The 21,864-nt window shown below is 40.4% G+C and overlaps 1 protein-coding gene and 1 long non-coding RNA gene across 2 annotated transcripts in view; one reads left to right on the forward strand and one right to left on the reverse strand.

Moving 5' to 3' along the window:
- Positions 1-21,864, forward strand: part of LOC125700970 (uncharacterized) — a 129,862-nt gene that overhangs the window by 11,837 nt on the left and 96,161 nt on the right. The gene's annotated exons all lie outside the window — the stretch shown is intronic.
- ERCC4 (ERCC excision repair 4, endonuclease catalytic subunit) lies at positions 3,000-16,189 on the reverse strand. The gene is made up of 11 exons (XM_048962334.1): positions 16,001-16,189; positions 15,329-15,509; positions 12,455-12,650; positions 10,941-11,148; positions 9,817-9,997; positions 9,365-9,493; positions 8,675-8,785; positions 7,112-7,703; positions 6,803-6,895; positions 6,179-6,291; positions 3,000-5,781 (listed from the first exon to the last, which is right to left on the reverse strand). The coding sequence occupies exons 1-11, from the start codon at positions 16,172-16,174 to the stop codon at positions 5,048-5,050; spliced, it is 2,712 nt and encodes a 903-aa protein (XP_048818291.1). The 5' UTR covers positions 16,175-16,189; the 3' UTR covers positions 3,000-5,047.

Consider the following 21,864-nt stretch of genomic DNA (forward strand, 5'->3'; position numbering starts at 1 on the left):
AAGAGCATTTTATAATGCTTCTTCATTGCTGCAGGTATTTTTGTCAGAAAGAAATTCCAGTTTTTCCAGCATATATATAGAGTATACATAGTCCACAGAGGAAGCCAAGTGAAGCCCGAGAGTTCATTGCAGGATATGGCTGCTGAAGTTGCTTGTAAGGAGATTTGATCATGTCCAAATGAGGGAAGCTTTCTATTAGCACTGCAGAGGTGCTTGCCTTATTTTCACTGCCAAAGGGATTTGTTCCCATTTCTTTGGGTAGGTCTCTAACTGGGACATATGTTAACAAATACCTCTTATCTCTGCACTTCAGTCATTTTAAGCACTTTGTATCCTCCAAAATTTGAGCTGATAGTAGATTCTGTATTTCCATAGGGAACTCCAGAATCTCTGTTCAGTCTTCTTGCCACTGACAACAAACAATGAAAAGCATCTGATGGTAATACTTATTGTCTCCTTTACTGATATCCAGCAAAGGGACTGGATAGAAGGAATATTGTTTGTCACCATGATGCCAGTTTAGCAGACCTTGCAAAAATGTTCTGTCCTTTCTTTAGAAATACAGGAAAAGCCCTGCTGAAACTACTGAATACATTGTTCCCCTTTTCAGAAAGCACCTTCTGCTCACATCACATGGTCCACAGGACTCCCAGCGTTACCTTACTGCAAAATTTGGTCATTTTTTGAGTATCAAAGATGACGGAGCTGATGGTAAATTCATACTTTAAAGTGACCGCTGCTGTTGTTTAATTGAGTTGCAAACGCAATGTGCTTAAGCTGCAGAAATAGGAGAGCTTAATGGGTAACAGTTTATGAAAGATTCTGAACTCCTTATTGATTGCTTCCCCAGCTCTTTGAGAATCAGAATTTGCTGAAATTTCTGTTAGTGCACCAAAGCATTTGGCGAGAGGATGTCTGCTATGTGGAAGTTTGGCGTTCAGTCTTGGAGCACTTGTGGCTGCTTATGGCTAATTAAATGAGAATTTCTTGCACAGAGTTGATTTAATTTTAATTTCTGCTAGGATGCCCAGAGCACCAAGTGCATGTCTGTTCACTGGGAAGACATCCTTGATACACACTGAAAGAATTAATACAATTAATTCACCACCACCAGAGGAAAAAACTTGGGATTTGTTTGTGCAAATTGCAAACTGATGATGAATTTACAAAACTAACTGTATGATATTCTCACCTTTTACATCACGTGAGTTCTGTCTTGTGTAAAGCTCTGTCCTGAGAAGCAAGAAGCACTTATTATGTTAAGTAGGAGATGAAGGTTCTCCTTAATTCCTTGCTGGAGACTGGGGAGTCCATGACCTGCTCGTCCCAGGTAGCAATGAAGACTTTTTCCCCAGGGGTTCAAATATCTCTTGGCCATCTTTTTTTGTTAAAGCATTTTTGTTTGCTATAATGAAAGCTTGGAAGAAGAACCGTTCAAAATGTAAAAATAGCAAAATGTGGGGAGGCTGCCATTCATTTTGTAAGTCAGAGCTTGTGACTAAAGTATGCTGCTTAGCAACAAATGGGGGAAATCTGAAGGTGGTCACGTCGTTTTGCGCTCCCTGAAAAGTAATTATTCATGTTCTTCCTCCTACCTTTTAAGCACCATCCTTTTCATGTCCCTTTTCTGCTTGGGATGAGAACTATGTGGCTGGTTGAGTTGTGCAACCTAGTTTTATCATCAGCAATACTTGTGCTGCTGCAGCTGTGATTCAGCTGGAGAGCTCCAGCTCAGATTTCAGCTCTCTCTCCCATAATGCTGCACACAATGTGTATTTGTCCTTATGGACCAAGGTTTAAATGTGTGTGGAGCTGTTGAAGGGAACCCAGAGGAGAGTCCTGAAGATGATCAGAGGGCTGGAGCACCTTTCCTATGAAGATAGGCTGAAGGAACTGGACTTACAGGAAGGGAATCAACTTTTTACATGGGTAGACAGCGATAGACAAGGGGGAATGGTTTTAAACCAAAAGAAGAGAGATTTAGATTGGATACTGGGGAATTTCTTCACACAGAAGGTGAGGTGCTGGAACAGGCTGCTCAGAGAGACTGGGGATGCTCTGTCCCTGGAGGTGTTCAAGGAAGGCCAGGCTGGATGGGGCCCTGGGCAGCCTGGTGTAGTGCCAGATCTGGTGGCTGCCTGCCTGTGGCAGGGGGATTGGAACATGGTGATCCCTGGGGTCCTGGAAACCCATTGGAAACCCATGCCATTCTGTGGTTCTGTATGTGGCCGTTCATGAAGCTCGTACCTCAGTCTCAGTGAGCACCACTTACCAACTCTTGCCTTAATTCCCCCTCTGTGACTTCTCACACCCTGATCACCTGGTTTGACTTCTCATGTCTTTTTGCAAGACTTCTAAGAGCACAAGGTAGCTTTTCTTTCTAGGTTTGATTTTCTATAGGAAATTACTTGTACTCCAGGTTGAAATTTTTTTAATAAATATTACTTCTTAACTATTCTTGGTTTGGGGAAGTTAGGAAGCTGGAAAGTTCCTGTTCATTTCCTTTGAAAAAATGTGATAATTGTCTTTCCTAACTGGGTGCACTCCCCCTAGTCTGGTTAGAATCCAAGATTCAGGTTTTGGATTAAAGCTTTTAACAATTTTTATCTTGAGCAAACAAACACCCCCACAACAAACATAAATTTGAAAGCAGTTAATATAGCTGGCACTAGAAATACAGAAAAGGTCTTTTTGAAGATTTATTTTGCTGTGGTTCGGGAACTGCCGAGACAACAGGGGCAAGTGAGATGCTTCCTTGGCTTTTGTAGCTAAGAATTGCAACTGTCACCACAAGTGGGAACAGATCCAGATAACTTAGACACAGAAACTACGATGTAACCTACCCTGTGCAAAATAACCTTTGGCAATAGAAGCTGCCTTTGTTACAAGGAGATTCTGGTTTTGTTGTTATTCTAGAAGAAACACCAAGCTAGCAAAGCCTGGGACAAAGTGTAAAAACAAGCACTTTGGTAACGTAACATACTCATCCACAAAGCATATAGAAGCTAAAGATTTCACATATTGACTTTTATTTTTAAATAAAAAAGCACAAAATTAAGAGTCAAGCAATGACAAGATACAGAAAATTCATTACTTTTGGTGAAAGAAAGCTAAAGAACACGACAAGGTCAGAAAATGCATCCAAAGGATTTTCTTCATTTTCCCATGGTTTCTTTCGGCTGCACGTAGGTGAAGTGTGACGCCTTGGCTTTGTTATTTCAACTCCAGGTGGTGTCACGACGTGAGACATCTCCCACCTTTCTTAACAGTTACTATTGCTTCAGAAGGACAAACTACTAACGTGCATTCAGAGATTATTATAACCTAGACTGTAATCAAACCTCGTAAAGATATCCAGACAAAAGAAGGAAAGCCACACAACAGTAACTGCAGTGTATATTAAAGAAAAACACTGAATAGAAAACACTAGAAAATAGTTACAAAAATTCTGCTAAAACAACATTGATTAAATAATATATACATATATTATTTGATTGCACTGCATGACTGACTTTGATCTAGCATATAATGCAGCAAAGGCATTACAACATCTTCACCTAACCTTTATTTTCACCTTACACAAACCTAAGGAAAAAAAATACTGACAAAGCTGACGTGGAATCCTGCGTGTCAGAACTGTCAAAACCAGCAAAAATCCCAGTTTGTTTCAGATCTTAGTGAAGTACATGTTTCCAAATGTTCAAATCCACTTTTTTGAGCCAAGTTCCTTAGGACACACATCTAGGACAATTATATTTGTCGTTCAGCTTTCTGGTATCCTAGCACCACTGTTCAGGCATTCTCTATGCAGAACATTTCTGGCCTTATTGCTCTGAATAACCAAATGCCTGACGGAAGGACTTTTATACCAAGTGAAAAAAGCAGCACGTCCAGCAATAGAAATCCTAATCTTAGCTACACACTAAAACCAAAAATGTTCTGATCTCAGTACAGGGAAATCAGAAGCAAGAGGTATGTAGGGTTAGAATAATTTATTTTTTAGATTAATGAATTCTAATTTTGTTATGGATCTTCTTATTGGTGAAATTTGCATCTGCAGAAAAAAATGATCATTTTCAAAATCTCACAGCTCAGACTGTAAATTAACAAGTTAGTAACTTATATTTCAAATGCACAGCAAACCATTAAATCTGAAATTGCACATATGGTCTTTACTGAGCCCGAACAGAAAACTAATAACTTCTTGTTTAATTATGAGAGCACATAAATCTGTCATTAAAATTTTAAAGTATACACATGCAAGTCTTTACAGGTAATAGTTTGTAAACAGCTAATGTGAATACATTAGCATGTAGTGAGAGATTGGTAATGATCAATCTTTTTGGCAATTGCAGTTTGCTGCACGGCTGTCACATCAAAGCCAAGTGGTTTTTAACAACGTAAGCATTCATGAACTATCAAAATAATCCTATTTCCTCTCTGCTTTATGCTGCACCAAATGCTAAGATATTTTCTAGGTAACACCAACTTTACTGAATTCACTGACAGACGTTCTACTTAAGACATAAAAATACAAGTGCAATAGGATATGGAAAGACAACAATATTGGAAGAACCGTTAATACTTTTGGAAAGCCTTACCTAGAAAGCCATCACATTATATGAGAGAAGACACCTCTGTCCTAAAAGAATAGTCCCAATGGTAAACCTATATTTTACTTTCAAGTAAATGAGGTGAAAGAGCTTTTAGCTTTAAGAAGACATACCTTTCAAAAGGAAACATCTCTATCAGTAAGACTTAGCATTTACCTCTAATGGGTTTGATGAAGAATTTAGTTCATTCAGTGTTATTATAAAATTTGTTAAAGTGCTATAGAAATAAAAATCATTTGCATTTCTGGATTAAAAATTTTCCTCATGAAACCTGCCTTCAGTAATAACTAGCTCAGATATTAAACCTGATGGAACAGCATTAGCAGGAAACAGCTGCTTATTTTAGAGGGCATTTCTTAAAACATTTCACGTACCTTGCCACAGGACCCTGCAAGAAAAGCTTATCTACAACATATGCTGGTCAGTCCCATTAGTCATCTTTTGTTTTTTTCCTTAGATATTGCCTCCTTGTAGGTCATGTGAATAAAGTCAAAGAGTTGTGTGGCATTGGCAGCATTGCCCAAAATTTCACAGAGTTTGTCCTTTGACAGTGTCACCAGCTCAGCAATGCTTTTCACATGGTTCATTAAGGCGTGGCAGTTTTTTGCATTAACACCTGGCATTTTTAATAGGAAGTCCTGAGGACCAGGGTTATACTTGTCTGACTCAGGAAGAGTTTCAGAATCTGCTGTGACCGCCATTGCAGTTTCTGCGTCAGGCTGTGGGCGGTTTTGTTTTAACTCTTCAAACAGTTCAGCAGTAGCGTGGGGTGAGGGGCACCACAGGATACGTAACTTGGGGAAATGGAGTGTGAGAAGGGTCAGTTTAGAAGTAACATCACTACTGGAAATCTCCTGGCGCAGGGACCCTTGTGGAATCAAGGAGAAAGGTTTGTTAGGATCAAATTCAATCAGAAGAATTGGCCGCTTATAGTAACGTGACATAGAAATGCACTGCGTGTACAGTCTTCCATTATTTAAGGAACCAATGAGATCGCTGATACTTTTCCGCTCGACACAGATATCAGGAGTTAAAATGTAATCTCCAACTTCCAAAGTAACAGGCTCAATGTCAATGCCACGACGATGAATCAGCGAAGGAAGCTCACTACGAAATTCCCGCATGTCCACTATTACAGTCTGTTGGGCAGATGTCTGTGCCTGTCCACCTGAAGAGCAAAACAAATAGTTAACCTGTACTCATGACCTCCAACTCTACCTTCTCTGAAGCGCATTCCATAATGGAAGCACTGTTTTTATTTCTCTCCACCTCACTACAGACAATGCTGGTCTCATAATCCACAGGCTGTCCAGAAATAGTCCAGATGTTATCTCATCTTGATGGGAAAACACTAATTAAGCTATAGTTTCTTTTCAAAGGAAAACGTAATTCATTGCTCTTTCACAGACAAGACTGAGAGATGGACTAGGGCAGGCAGACACTATTTGTTCCCCATCAGGACTGCAGAATCGGTGTTCCTCAGTCACCCACCCACATGTTTGGATGATGTTCAACCACAGAAGGCTACAGGTCTTTTTCACAGCTTAACTTTGGGAACTGCTCACCTGCTTTGCGTGTGTCAGTGGAAGCAGAGGCAGGCTTAACATCTCTTACTAGGTCTAGGTTTGTCTCATCTCTTCCTTCTCTTTCTTCAGGAACAACCATACTGGCCCTTTCTCTAAGGATTCATAAACCAAGAATCACTAAAAACTGCAGTTAAATGTCAATAGATTAATATACATTAATATTGTTCAGCAAGATGCAAAATTACGTAGAGCTGAATGCTAATTGAAAACCTGCAATCCAGATTCTAGACTTTTATTCTCAATTTTTAGCACTTCCAAGTGTCTTTTTATTTTTAGAACTTTTTAGAGCATATGAAACAAAAGAACTAATTAGTAGAACTAGAAGTATAAGCTGGTGAGAAGTCAACGTCAAAGAAAATTATTGTTTTGTTCCTGAATACTACTTAAGTTATGAAAACCTTAGAAATATCTTACAAGAGTGTTAGCTGCAGACAAAAAAACAGTTTCCAATATGAAATTCATAGACAATTAAGTAAAAATACCAGTTGTGTTGAGTAGCTTATTTAAAGTCTTCTCATGGTTAAAAACTTCACCATTTAAAATACAAGCACGTAAGGAAACGATGTGAAAAGTTAGTAATGTAGATATTAAACTAATTGTTACCGAATTAGTTTTTCAAAGGCCTCCTTCTCTTTTCTCAGGGCTGTGAGATAGCGCTGTTCTTCTGTTGAGCTTCCATAGATGAGGAAATAAACCCTACAGGTTTGGAGGGAAAAAAAGATGACATTTAAGATTAGTAACTGCCTGAAAAATGTATATCCCATTTTCCCTCATTTATCAACATCATCTGTTCTTACTGAAACTTTGGGGTTCAACCAGAGTGGATTGCCAGAAGCGTGCAATAGATTTTATTTTTCTTTTAAGATAAAAATTTGACCAACTACGTTCTTGACTAGCACCAAGTCAACTTGCCTCAGAGGCTTCCCGGGTCTGCTTGCCTTGTAGATTTCCAGCTGCCGAACAAAAGTTAGTTCTGCATCATACAGTACAACATATCTTGGCTCTACTTCATGCAGCACTCGAGTGAGAGCATAGGGATCACTGCAGCCCTGCAGCGGATGAATAATTGTGAGTGGGTTTTTGAAAATACCATAGTAAGAATCTGAGGGTAAGTTCACAGGGAAATCTTCAGGAATGGTCTCTTCAACACTGCCTTCTTGGCTTCCATTTAATTCCTTGTTGTCCTCGACATCCAACTCCTCTCTGTTTTCCTCCTCAGTTTTCCCTATCATTTGGACTATAGTTTGGTCATGCTGCTTTTTGTGTTTGTTTTGTTTTGAACAAGTAGGGAGTTTGGCTTTTTTGGCTTGAGGTCCCATGTCTGGTCTGGCATTTCCTTTGGACTTGACCACTTTTCTGTCCTTAATCCACACTTCTCCGGCTTTCTCATCCTTTCCAAGTGTTTTATTATACAGTCTCATTAAAAAGGCTTCTGCCCCATCGGTTATGTATTCCCTGAGCTGTGCACAAGCTCGGTCATCACTGGCACAAATAAGAACTTGCCCTGCAGTCAAGAAACAACATCATGTTTGCAATCTTGTAATGTTGTAATACACCGTAATTCCTTTTACCCAGCCACAAGACATCTTGAGCAAATAAAGTATTTTTAATGGTCCTAGAAGCATGCCTGCCAAATGCCTTTACACTTGGTGGTCACAGTTGCTGGTGACTTAGAGGAAGTCTGAATTACACCACATTTTGTACCAAACTAGATCAGAGAAGGTTAATGGAAGTTCAGCATTCCTTATTCTCACACCACCTAAATCAGTTCTTTTCTTTTAATCATTTGAAAGAAAGCAGAGGTACTATAAACTGAAGCAGACAACTTTTATGTAAAATAAATAAATAAACAAACAAATTCTTTTTTAATGCAGAATAAGACCACTTAATTGGGAATGCTCTAGTTTTCAGCCTCTGTCATCTTTGTCACGGATTCTAAAAAATACGTTTCACACAGTATTACTGACAGCTGTGGGCCCTAAATAACAATTCTCTGCTAGCTGACTCAGATAAACTCCTACAGCACTAGGTGAGAGAGCCAGTTCTTATCCACAGCCAGAACACTGTGGGTGGGAGAAAAGAGCACTTTTTTATCCTCACAATTTCCTAAAATAAAACTTGGTGAAATTTAAGGGGATTAAAAAAATCCTGTAACAGGAAAAGCAGAAAAGGAGTTAGAAACACACTGGGTAAGAGATAACAGCGAGACAACTATGGAATTGTTATGGAGATTAGGTGCCAGCCCAAGGTTACAGTGGTAGAGAAGTCATCTGGTTCCATCAAATGGAAGCACAAACACAAACCACTGGTGGCCACCTTCAGCTTTTGGTTTGATTCTGTTCTGGGAAAAGTCACATTTTAATGTGTAAAGTTTTTGTAGTAGCTTTACAACCAAATACTTCTACATAAACACTTTGTCTTAAGTTCACAAATTACTATATTTAAAACTATTAAAATAATTTAATATCCTCTCACCTGGACCACCGAGGTCTTCACTGTTCTTATTCTCATTTTCAATCTCATTCAATACCTCTCTCAAAGCTTCCCATTTTGGGTTACTTTCTAGAACCAATTCCCTTTTCAGTTCTGAAACAAAACACAATTGAACATAGCAGCTCTTACAAGACAAAATACTCTTCATAACTTTAAATTAATGGTTCAATGTCATAGCATGATAGCTGTTGGCAAGCACAATAATCAATAGCCTACATATGCAACTTGTTATACTGGTGGGGCTCAAGAACACTCATTAAAATTATTAACATTTAACATAGGGAAAAATGCTTTAATGAAACAAAAAGTTGAAGTGTTCACTTGTCCTTCAATTCTGAAATTCTTGAATATGTATCTATGTATTTTAAATTAAAATAATGGCAGCTTCTCATCCCTTCAAATGAAATGAAGAAGATCAAATTAAATACTTATGCAATTCAAGAACAATCCCATACAAGCTCTCCTAATGATTAGGCGAGTAAGGTGAGAAGAATCTTTCTGGCTTTTATTACATACTTTTTGAGCAAAGATTGTGCCTTGATGTCTTACGTCGCTGATTTAGCCTAGAGCTGTGTAAGACCCATGTATTGATAACCACAGCACAAGTAAGAATATGCAGACTGTTCAAAATCATGTGACACTCTCCAATTTAAAATTAGGAATGATGAGTACCATTTTCCTTCTTTACATCTCTGTTTTCAGAGACTTTGCCTTTCTGATTCAGTTTCTCATCTGCAGTGCGATAAACTCTGGCTCGAGCATTTACAAACATGGAAGTACTGGAGTCAAGAAACAGCCAACCTAAAGACAAAAGGAAATGACATATGAAATGTACATGCTTCAGACCTTTCCAAGAGCCCACATCTCTTATCTGGATTAGCTGCACAACCTGCACTACCTGCTCACTAACTACTAGCTGAACAAAAGGCTGAAATACAATACAAATCTCACACTTAAGTAACAGCAGTTGTGTGGGCAGATGAAAGCATTATGCGTCAATAAAAACCTACGTCCTTATGGCCAGTTATATAAAACCTAACTGGATACCTTCGTATGTTTGGGAATGTTGATTAGAAGAATCAGCAGCTCACTACTTCATGCATTAACTTGTATTCAGTGCTTACCTGAATTCTCACCAAAAGCTTTTTCACTTGCTTTCAGTGACTCCAGAAGATTAAGGAAAGTGACACAATCATACTGAGTTAGATACTGTAGCAAAGTACGCAGAATCTTCAAATCCTGGACCAAAGATTTTGTCTTAGCTCCGAGCTGATGCCAAAGAGGATCTAAATAGTGACGTATTGTCTAGAAATACAAATTGGAAAGTTCAAGACATCAAATATCTACTATACTAATCAAGGTAGGAATGCCTTTAAAAAAAAACCAAACACCTGTAATACAGATTTTTTTTTTACATAAAAAATTCAAAAATTCAAAAAACTTCGGCTGTTTAACAATTAGCAGTTATATATAATTTAATGTGCCCAGTACATATCTTCTTTCCCGTATTTAAAATTTGGTACTATAAATATTAATATATATGTATTCAAATATATATTAAAAATATAATATACATATTCTATTTTTATATTTAATATTCTATATACATATGCATAAATATATATTTCATTGGCCTCTGCCCGTAGTATTTAAGATTGTTTAGGTAAAGTAGAAGTCATTGTAATGTCATTTAATTTTTAACAGAAGATGAATACAATGCAGAAATGCCTTCAGATTTTCTCAAGTACACAACATTTCGTGTCAAAATGAGATTACAGTTAATAGGCAAATGTTGAAATGTATGATTTTACCCTACAGAAAGTATACATAAGTATGCAGACCTGCCAGTAACGCCATCACGCACACAGTTAATTCAAATATACGATGGTTAAAAATACAACAGCTGCATGCATGTGCGTGTTATCTGTTATAGATCATGCTTCATCTAATAAAGAAAATAGAAAATGCTGGTAGGAAATTCAAGAGAAAAATTGGGCACGGAAAGAAGGTGAGAATACGGCATACTCACCTCTATTATTATAGCATCAATCAGAATGTTTTTGATGTAGGAACTTACCAAATGAAGTAAGAACTATGAGGACAATTCACCAAAAATCCTACTGGCAAACTGTAACATCACCTGCTGCTAATTTCATTATTTTACAATGTTTTTGTTTGCACACCAAACTGTTTGAGGATTTAAAAGGAATCCCTTTACAAGACGTAGCAAAACAATCAAAATGATTACCTTGTCAAAAGCTTTACCAAGAGCATTTTCTAAAGATAGATCTTCTACTTCAAGAGCTGGATTGTAACGCTTCAGTTCTCTCAGACACGCATTCAAAATGTCCAGGATTGAGGTCTGGATAGCAAGCATACTAGGGGTCATTGACACGTGTATTTCCACCACTTCAGGTTTATGCTTCTCTAAAAATGAGTTCACTGCTATATGAAATCTACAAGGAAAACAGCTTATTAATATTTACATAAATGCTTGACACCATAATTCAAAAAAATTCATACAAACAAAAGTTACCACTGACTTAAGTGTAAACAAGCTAAATGCAAATCATAACTCTACAGAGGCAAAGACTACAGTCTTGATGAATACTCTCATAAACCACCTGATGATTCCCCAACTACAACTTGTTTTCATCCTCATCATATTAGCCCACAGCACTGGTGACTGATCCCCAGAGAATTACTGCACTAGATTCCACATCATTACTGCAGGTAACAAATCCTAAAGTAAAAACAAAAGATGTCATAAAGAGGAAACTGTAATGGTCTCATAAACCCTTTGGACTCACATGGATCCGCTGGCAAACACTGTGATATCCTTAGCTTCAAATAATAAGCAGCAGGCCCTTGGCTATAGGGGCTGTGTTGTAACAGTGAAGCCATTGCTATGTGGGTGCTAGCTGATTTTAACAGAAGACTACAGAGAAGAACACTACTACCCTCAGGTCTCTCCATAGCTCAGAAGCCAAGGAAGAAAATTCAGAGTTTGTGATCAACATTTCCTACCCTGGCTATGTCCATTTCTATTTCTCTGTAATGCTAAAAGGAAAACTTAAAATTCTGAGTTTACAGTGCAGAGCATGAGAACATGGTGTGAAACACATTCTAGACTGGACAGAAGGAGCAGTTATGCATACCCCCTGCCCAAGGCACTGATGGCTGATCAGCTGAACCGACCAACTCCGTCTGCGCTACTGCTCCTGAAAGACTGAATGCATGCCACAGGCTTGGCAACTTAGTTTCTAACAGTTATCTAGAAATCTTCCTCATAGATTACATATGTATAGAGGAAGATTACAAAAAAAAACAACCAACAACTGATCAAACACAAACCAATAAAACACAGAGATAATCATGGAGCTTCTTCACGATTGGAAACAAATCCTCTTGTGCATGGCAGCATTGCAAGACAGTATTCCTGTTCCTTCATGGCTTCAAGACGACCTTCAACAAATTACACTTTTCTTAAACTATTATAAATATCACTATCTACTATGATTTCTACTGGCTAGAAGGATGGTTATACTGTAAGGTTCTGTTATAGATTTAACTTGAGTCTATTCTCAAAAATACCTCGAGAAATTTAACATCTTTAATATAACTTCTGCCAATAAATGAGTGAAATGAGCTTGTGAATACAAATACAGATTAGCAGTGTGACTACATAAAATTCATTCTGTTAGAAGTCCATGGTAGCAATCACGGTAATTTTAAGTTCAGTGTAGTAAAGAGGTACCTTACCTTGGCCACAGGTAAAGTTTCCTGACAAAAAGGTTTCTCATCACTCTTTCCACTTGGCAAAAACCAGTGTTAAATGCAACCGCATTATCTGTAAAAGCTTTAATGAAGCCTTCCTTGTTTTTTTGGCGATAAAGTCGCAGTATAAATGATTCCTGACAAGACTCAATGATTCTATGTGCTTTGTATACCAAGACACCTGGGAAAATAAATGGTGTTCAAGTTAAAAAATAGTAAAGAAAGACTGAATAAGTTATATATTTTCCTCAAGTTTGTCTTACTGTTCTGCTTCTGTTAAAGTACAATTTCAGTCTTCTAAAATGATGTCAAACAAACTTACAGGAGTTCATAAAATAGCTTGGGTTAGAAATGACCTCAAAGATCATCAAACTGCAGCCCCCTGGCCATGGGCAGTTCTGCCCCCCACCAGCTCAGGCTGCCCAGGGCCCATCCCGCCTGGCCTCAAACACCTCCAGGGCTGGGGATCCATAGCTTCTTTGGGCAGCCTGTGCCAGCAGCTCACCGCCCTCTGACTGAAAATTTCCCGCTGACATGTAACCAAAATCTCTCCTCTTTCAGTTTAAAGCTGTTCCCCTTTGTCCTATCGCTGCTCGCCCGCATAAAAAAGTCAGTCCCTCTCTTGAAACCTAGCAACTCCTCGTTTTCAGTACCACAGAGCCTCCCAGTTACAGAGCTGGGTTAATGATGATCCTTAGCAAAAAAATCCTGTGCTCAAGTAGCAGGACTCAGTAGCTTCCACAGTGCTTCATTCTTCAAACAAAACTTGGACTTGGGACTTCCAAAGGGAGGAAGACTGAATGCAAGATGTAACGCAGTATCACCACAGAGCAAGTTTGATATCTGAACTCTTTTATTACAGAAGTTCTGTAATCATAGACTTGTTGAATATGTTTCTTTGATTATCAAAAAACTTGAACTATTCTCAAAGAACTTTTGAAAACATTTTCTGTGCTATTTCCCATCCTTCTGATATTGCTATTCACAATTGTGGACAGAAAGGATTTCCAATTCAACGGCTACGCCAGCAACTTTATTCAGGGCTATGAGCATTGGGAAATAACTATCATATGCATTTTAGCACAGAGAAATGAAATGATAGTGAAACTGCCTTAAGCCTTTCAGGCAAACACTTTTGGGATTTATATTTCAGTCAGCCAAGACTTGTTAAACCCAAGACTTACAGCATGCTGTGTTTTTCCCACTCTCCCCCTGTGAGGAGAGGCCTACCTGATATTTCTTATCTGTTCACAGCTTCCATTGGAATAATAAACATCTTCCTAAAATGGAAGCTAAAGACATCAAACAGTAAAGCTCTCATTGCACGCCTCAGTAAGCTGACAGACTTAAAATGAGTCTAACTTTTATAACAACTTTCTTCATTCATTTTGACATGCCGCACCTCTTTGAAACACTTTACTGTATTTTTTTTCCTACGTTAATCGCCCAAGAAACAAATTCCTGCTGACTTTGCAGCGTCCGACATACAGGCGGTATGTTTCTGACAGAAGCACGTTTCAGCTAAAGCTGCTGTCACACTGACCTCTGGTGGCACTACGGGGAGTGCGACAACTCTAGGTCACAGAATGGCCAGGGTTGGAAGGGACCTCAAGGATCACGAATCTCCAACCCCCCTGCTAGATGCAGGGCCACCAACCTCCACATTTAATATTAGACCAGGCTGCCCAGAGCCTCATCCAACCTGGCCTTGAACACCTCCAGGGACAGGGCATCCACAGGTCATTTCAGGTCAGGAGGCTCTTGATTTTTTAAGTCTCTAATGTGTTTCTTCTTTTCATCCACACAGAACCCAAAGTAGGGTGTCTCAAAACTTTACTTTTTTTAACCTAGAAATAACAGAACAGAACGTGGTGTCCTCTGGCTGTAGCATGAAAACTGTTTAAAAAGTTTCACAGATTAGAACATCTCATACACTGACTAAATGAGAATTTCTGAAGCAAAAACTTACACACATATTAGCATTCAATACTCAGTCATATTCAGCCATTATTAAAATGTTAACATTCGATAACACTGAAATATTCCTGTATACCTGGCTCTTAATATTGTTTTACTAGCTCTGTGGGCTTTAAGAGGTCTTCCACCTTACACAAGAATATAAAGACAAGCAGGGAAAGAAAGGGAACAGAACATGGGAAAACAAGCATGCACAAGTTCTATACAACAACAGGAGGTCTCAAGGTATTTCTAAAAATCTTTAGAACATTGTTATTTAATAATAGAAAGCATGTAAGGTGTTACAAGAGGAACATTAGTTAGGTACTGTTATTTTACTTGATGGGAAAAGTTGTCATGAGGAATTCATTGAAGCAAAAAACTGCATGCTTATCAACCACACACACTAGCAATCAGTTTCAATCACAGGCTGTGTTCTGAGAGTATTCTAGATGCTATTTCACCAGGCGCAGACAATTTTTCTACTTGGGAAGCGATGCAGGCAGTGTGAATGCTTCTGTTTCTTACATCAATGGCAATTTAACCAGTGATTGTTTTCCAAGTGGTTACTGATATCAAAATCCATACGGATGCATTATCCACTATCTAAAAGGAATGTGAGTGTTTTGTGATTAAACAAAGCAAACAAGTGTGACCTCTTGCAAGGACCTGCTTTAGCAGGGGATTGGACTCCATGATCTCTTGAAATCTCCTCCAGCCCCTGTGATTCTGTGACGGCCATTAAAAGAAAAAAGGAAGGAGCTACATATTTATGCCTTTCACCTAAGCCTTCTTAAAGAAATAATTCTTTAACCTGAACACCATTAATAGGACTCTATACAGAGTTAAGCTTTATGTATTTTTCAACAGAACAGTCATCCGTTTATTTCAGTAAGCTCTCACCAGTGATGAGGTTTGCAGGAATTCTGTCGGTAAGGAAGTCGACCACGAGGATTCTGCTGGTTGCAAAGAGAACCCCCCCTTGCGTGTAGAACTCATAGCGGGCACTGCTGGGGATCTCGTTGGTGACGCGCCGAGGAAGGTGCACAACTCCATCCGACCGCAGCTGGTCAATGAAGTACTCCTACAGCAGGCACAGTGAGAACACAGAACTTCATTACAGATGTGAAGAGAATCTCAATTACACACGTTCCATTTATTTGGAAAAACGGCCCCAAACCAATTGAAAACACGGCAGCATGAGATGCTACCCACAGAGAGCTGTAATTCCGTTTCTTGTGGCTATAGCGGTTAAGCACCAGCCTTGTTCGGGTGACAGCCCCGCACATTCGCAGTAGCAGACACACGGGCCGTAAATGCGACCCGCGGCACGTCGGCGCTCTGGAACTTTTGGCAGCCAGTTCTCCCCTGCGTCGTTACAGTACTTACAGCACTTCTGAAGAGCACGGGCGATTTTAATACCGCCTTACAGGCGGTAAGAATAGGGAAGGGAACGCCGCTGCCAAAGGCAGCTACGGCAGGGCGGCCACGGCGCCGAACTTCACCTCGAAGTCCGCAGCCCCTGCCGGTTCCGGCCCGCCCCGCTCCCTGCGGAACGCACGGAGTCGCGCTTACCTCCTCGGCGGCGCTCGTATTCAGCACCAGCACCAGGCTGGCGGGCTCGCAGTAAAGGCGGAGGAAGCGCAGCAGCAAGCGATCGATGCCGAGCCCGCGGGCGCAGACCACGAGCCCGTCCTGATGGAACAGGTCCAGGAAGATCTGGCTCTCGTGCTCCAGCAGCGCCGCCATCGCCGCCCCGCAACCGTTGCGCCAGCGCCTGCGCGCGAGCCGAGCGCCCGCGCCCGGAGCTGCGAGGCGAGCGGCGCTCGGCGGCGCCCTCTGCCGGGCGGAGCGCGCGGTCCTCCCGCCTGGAGCGCGGCCCCCTCACGCGGAGCGGCGGTACCGGTGCCGGTGCCCCGCGTCCTGCCCTGCTCGGCCCAGGCAGGAGGACCCCGAGAGCCGCCGGTGTGGAAAATGAGGTGGGGCGGGGACTCAGCTGTCCTCAAACCGCCCCCGGGCGCTCCCAGTGAGGTGAGCCGAGCCCCTTGCTTTCTCTTACAATGAGGTCGGTGTACTGACTGCAGATGTGAGACCTGGGAGTCGTTCGAGTTTGTAATACGAATTATTTATGTTTAGTTACTACTTACTTACGTTCCTTAAACAACAAAGGCGGACTGAAGTCCGGCCTGCGTTCCCGCGCACGGAGCCGCACCTCAGCGCGTGCCTGGCCGCTCGGCATGGCTCGGGAAGGGTTCCGTAGTGCTGAGGGACTTCAGAGCCGCTTCCCGGTCGGCTGTAAATTAAGGGAGCTCCTCAGGAGCACCCCAGAATTCAGGTGGGTGAAGGACAGAGAAACTTGTCTCCGACCTTCGTTAAAGACACAGAACTTTCTGGGTCTCTGGCAGGAAGTACTGTGCAGGCTCAGCGGGGTGATGGCGGGCCGGCCCTGCCCGCCTCCCTGCCTGCCGAGCGGCACGTGCTCCGAACCTCTGCTCCGTGTAAAGGGCTGTTAACTCCCACTACGTTCCCCAGTACTTGGTTGTTTTCCTGCTGAACGCGAGCCGGCAGCGTGCCCAGGTGACCAACCAGGCCCAGGCCATCCCGGTGGTGGCACTCGGCGCCGTGCTCAGCCCTGCGCCCCGCACTGCCGTGAGCGGAGCGTCATCCAGACCTGGAGCGTCCCGAGAGGACGCTGCGAGACTCTGGAGGGGATCGTTAGATCTGTAGGAGGTGAGGCTACTTTCACTGCCTACAAGTGCCTGAAAGGAGGCTGTGCTGAGTCGGGTGGCCTCTGCTCGCAGGTAGCAGCGGTAGGACGAGCTGTGGCTGTAAGCTGTGCCGGGAGGCTTAGGTTGGCCGTTCGGATCCATTTCCTCTGGTGCTGAGGGATCCCTGCGGTCCCTTCCAGCCTTACTGGTTCTTCTGATAAAGTGTCCTTATCAGGTTTCTAGAGTCAGCCGTCTGGTGCAATCCCATAAATACTTGCCGTGTTTTGCTTTGGTGCTCTGCATGTAGGTAGTTGGCTTTTTTTTTCCTTAATGTGGGTAAGGAAAAACGGAGCGCCCAGCCGCTAACATGTTCCTCTGCTCCTTATGGGTTGGGTGAACATTGCTAATGACCATGCACTCTACTATGCGTTAGTTTAAAATCTGCCACTTGGTGGTTTTACTTTAATGTAGGAAAATTTCAAACTATTTTATAAATCATTTTCTTTGTAACATGCAGTACAAATACTCGGCAAAGCATAAAAATATCTAAAATGGGGATCAAGTGGTATAAATAAAAATATTGGGACTAATTTTTAGTTTTCTCAAACACTTTATTTCTGAATTTTTACGCAGATACCCGAGCAATTTTGAGTTTGTAAGCCGGATCACATTGTCAGTTACTGTGCCAAGTGCCATCCATTGGTTCTTGTTTTTAGCTGGCTGCTAATAAGCATTCAGAGCTCACTTAGAGACATAATAGTATCAGAAAAATAGTATTCTTACTTGGATGGCGTTTCATTCTTGTGGCTTCCATGACTCGAGTCAGGAGCTGGACCTGTTTCTTGTGGGTCTCTTCTGTCTTAGCATATTGATGATTTTACTGCCCAAACCAAACTTTTACACAATAACATGACAATTATCATGAACATTCACCACTGTTTTTTTAATGTTTTATGAAAGGGTGTTTCTTTGAGGAATTACAGTATTCTCTAGAGAAGTCCAGGTAATTTAGGATCCAGCCATATCCTTGACCTGCTACTGCCTACCTGTATTAGAAACAATGCTTTCTGGCAGTAAAAAATAAAATTATATATATAATAATGGAAGCATTTCATTAGCTGGGTTATTTCTGTCTGTCATCCATCTATCCATCTATATTTGCTTTAACTAAATACAGTGGGATGTATTTTCTTCTGCTAATGTATTTATTAACCAGTAGAGGGCTGTCATTTGTCAGGGTTATCTTAGAAGAGCAGAAATTAGACCTAAACTCTTACATTCCATTTCTATGTCTTTGTGTGTGCGTGTGTGTGTGAAACATTAAAGTTATATTAAGAAAAAAAAATCCTAAGTACACAAGAAAGAAGTTGTATAGGAACAGGATTACATATGGTAAGAATCAGGAGTGATGTATAATTTTCTAGTTGGGAAGAACAGGTTAGAAGAAACATACTGAGAGGAATACTTGCTAGTATAGCTCTATTTATCAATGAAGACATATTTATTTAAAAAAAACTAGAACTCGTTTATATACGTATGCAATGAACATTATGAGTAACTGTTGGAGGTTAATTCCACATCAAATGATAAAAGCATACAAAGTGTAGGCTACTTTCAAGCCAATGAATCACATGAGATTGGCGGAGTCTGTTACTCCCAAGAATGCCATTTACTTACACGTTTAAAAAATGCGTTAACTCACCTATTTTATTCATCAAGTTAATGATATGTGATAGGCAGATTAAGTGTATGGTGGTGCCAGAGAACAAATAACCAGAGGTAGGCTTATTGCTTGTTTTGGTTGTTATGAATATAATGAAAAACGAAGACAAACCGACATAAGATATGCTTTTTGGCAGCCAATTGTTTTTTAAAATTTTAATTTTGACAACTTATTAATAGTTACTAAAGAAGAGAAAGGCACAAGAAGCCGTAAGTAAGTCATTCATCTATTGTGCGTAGTGACAACGCTCTGGCCTGAGAACTAGCAACAGTTCTTGTGCAATATAGTAATAAACCTTTGTTACTTACAATGTCAAGAGTTGAGGGAGACTCCTTGTGAGAAGAAAATGAATATTTGGGTAAATTCTCCAACGTGTGATGATGTCTTCCATCCTGCCATTGTGTTTAAGAGAAGCTCAGTGTCTCCAGCTGTGAAAATGTGCCGTGGCTCAGTGCGCCTGGCTTATCCCTTGTGCAGCCTGACCAACAGCGTTAGCTTGGTGAGAAAACCTGCCCCAGCTGCGGGGTGTTGGAAGCCTCCGTTCTGCCATCCGCTTAATAAGACAGTGGCAGATTTCACAGAAATCACCCATGTATTCTTGCATTTCTCAATTTCCCACAGAGCTAACTTCATCATAAGTAAAATGGACTACATTTACTGATCTCAAATCCTGTGTGCATTTTCAGGTGTTTTCTCTAGTTAGGTTTACCAGTCAGTCCTTGAACTCACTCACTGGTGAACCTTGAGAGATTAATATTTGTGTCACATTATTAATGTTGGCATTTTTGTTCCTTTCCAAACTTTTACAAAAGCAGCAAGCTGTTGAAGCTTATAATTAAAATACAAGTTTGTTGAAGCAAAAGTGTCTGAATTAATGCATGGGTTTACTATCCAGTCTCGCAATTTATACATACAGACTTAAATACATAGAAATTTCCTTTTTGAGAAAAACAACAAAAATAGAAATTCAGATATGTATCTGTAAATATAAAACAACATTCAAAATTGAAAGAAGTCTTTCATGTCTGGGAGATTAGAAGTCATCTTAAAGGCACATTGGTTCGTGTTCTTGGAAAATTCAGTTCTCAGATGGGCACCTTCTGTGATTGATTGCAATAGATTTTTCTCCAGCAGTCTGCATATAGAACATTCTTTACAGATGAAAAAATATTTCTCCTATAAAGAAAAATCTAATTATTCTTTCCCAATGAAGCTATTCTGAAAGTTAATCGTGACATGATTTTGCTGAGTTAACAATGAGCTCTGATTAAAGATTTGATCTGGCTGTGGGCTGATGGATAGGAAACATTAGTAAGGGTAAGTTCAGTTCTCATCCTGGATTAGCTTTGCACAGACTGTGAGACCCCGGAATTACTGACTGCATCACCTCGATTCCCCTCCTGGCTGTGAGTGCCACATGAGAACAGCAGTTGTGTTTCTTCACTTTGTCTTAAGTGAACTCAGAATTGAACTTCAGCTGTTAATGATATCCACAGTTGCGAAGCTAAATTGAAGTGTAAAGATATATATAGTTTGAAATAAGTGCCCTGAACAATCTTGAGTTAGACTTTTCACATGTGTATCTTAGAGAAGTAGCATATGTGATGACTGTGTAGAATATTCCACTTCAATAGTTTATAGGTGTTAAAGTCATGAAATAAGTTGGGATTTCTTTATTGTAGCAATATATAACAGTGACAGATTAAGTGCATTAATGCATTGCATATATTCAACGCTGTCATGTATTTCTAAGGGACATGATTGTATGCACTCAGAAGTCTTAAGCTGTTCAGTTGGTAGCAGGACATCTACAAGTTAACTACTTTGGCCTGAACAAAAGAAGGAACTGATGATTCAGCTGTTCACCTTTAGAACACAGTGCTCTGCTGGAGCCCTGCCAGCAAAGCAGCCAGTCCTTGTATGGGTCTTCTCCAAGATGAACGACGTACTGTGTTGAGATTAGAAATCAGGAGTTTGGAATATGTTGTCGAATAGGTTAAAACAATGACAGGGCTTTCATTTTAACAGGTGAAATCTGGTGCTTGTGGCCATTCTGCTGTCGTTGACAGAAGAACTGAATGTTCAGTTCAAGGATGCGTATCTTCTTCCTGAGTTCTTTAGTGCAGTAGAACTACCAGGTCACATTCATTTAGATCACTTTTCTAGGAAAAGAGATTTTTTTTCCGAACAAAGGAAAAGACACATCTCTGCTTCCACTCCGCCAAGTGCAGCTGGCCTTGTAACTAATTTAAATGGCCATCTGCGTAGCTGTCCTACTGTAGTGAGGGAAAAAGGATGGTTAATTGCTTACAAGGAAGAAAAATGTAGTGTCCAATTGCAAGCATAAGGTATAAATGCTGTGCAGTACGATGCCACTGTTCCCTTTTTATTTTGGGCAGTTCAAAGTGAGAAATAGTGCTACCTCCTGTCAGTGTCATATTGCAAGGGAAAGAGTTTGGGGATTTCAGTACGGCCTCTTCTCTCTACTTCATTAATTATTGGCTTTTGTATCCTACTTTGAATGAAAGGTATTTCTGAGAAATATGTCTAGAAAACTAACTTTCTCTTGTAGTTCTTAGTGCTTGGGACATCTCCTGAGCATCAATAAACTTGGACGCGTTTCCTGGGATTGTCGTGCAGTACAGAATCAAAATTGGAATCCAGATCTGTGCTTTCATTTCAAATCAATATATCTTTCATGCTCCTTACTTCCAATAACTGTCCAAGAAGTTAGATATGTATCAAATTACCTCTCAGATTTCTTAGTTGCATAGTATTATGAATGTGTGATCTGTTTTATTTTCAATGATGTTTTATATTCAATTTGAAGTGGAGAAGTTTAGTGGGAGTGCTAAGTTGTGGCCTGAAAAAGTGATGGAGCACCTGGTGGGAGAGCAGGGCCAGCCCAGCTCAGGGCCCTCATTTAAGGGCTGGCAGTGGAGGTGAGGGGGTCTCCCTTGAAATTCCTGCATGTCTGAGGCCTTCTACAAGTAAGCAAGTTTTGTGCT

This window comes from Lagopus muta, chromosome 15 (assembly GCF_023343835.1).
Source record: "Lagopus muta isolate bLagMut1 chromosome 15, bLagMut1 primary, whole genome shotgun sequence".
Taxonomy (NCBI): Eukaryota; Metazoa; Chordata; class Aves; order Galliformes; family Phasianidae; genus Lagopus; species Lagopus muta.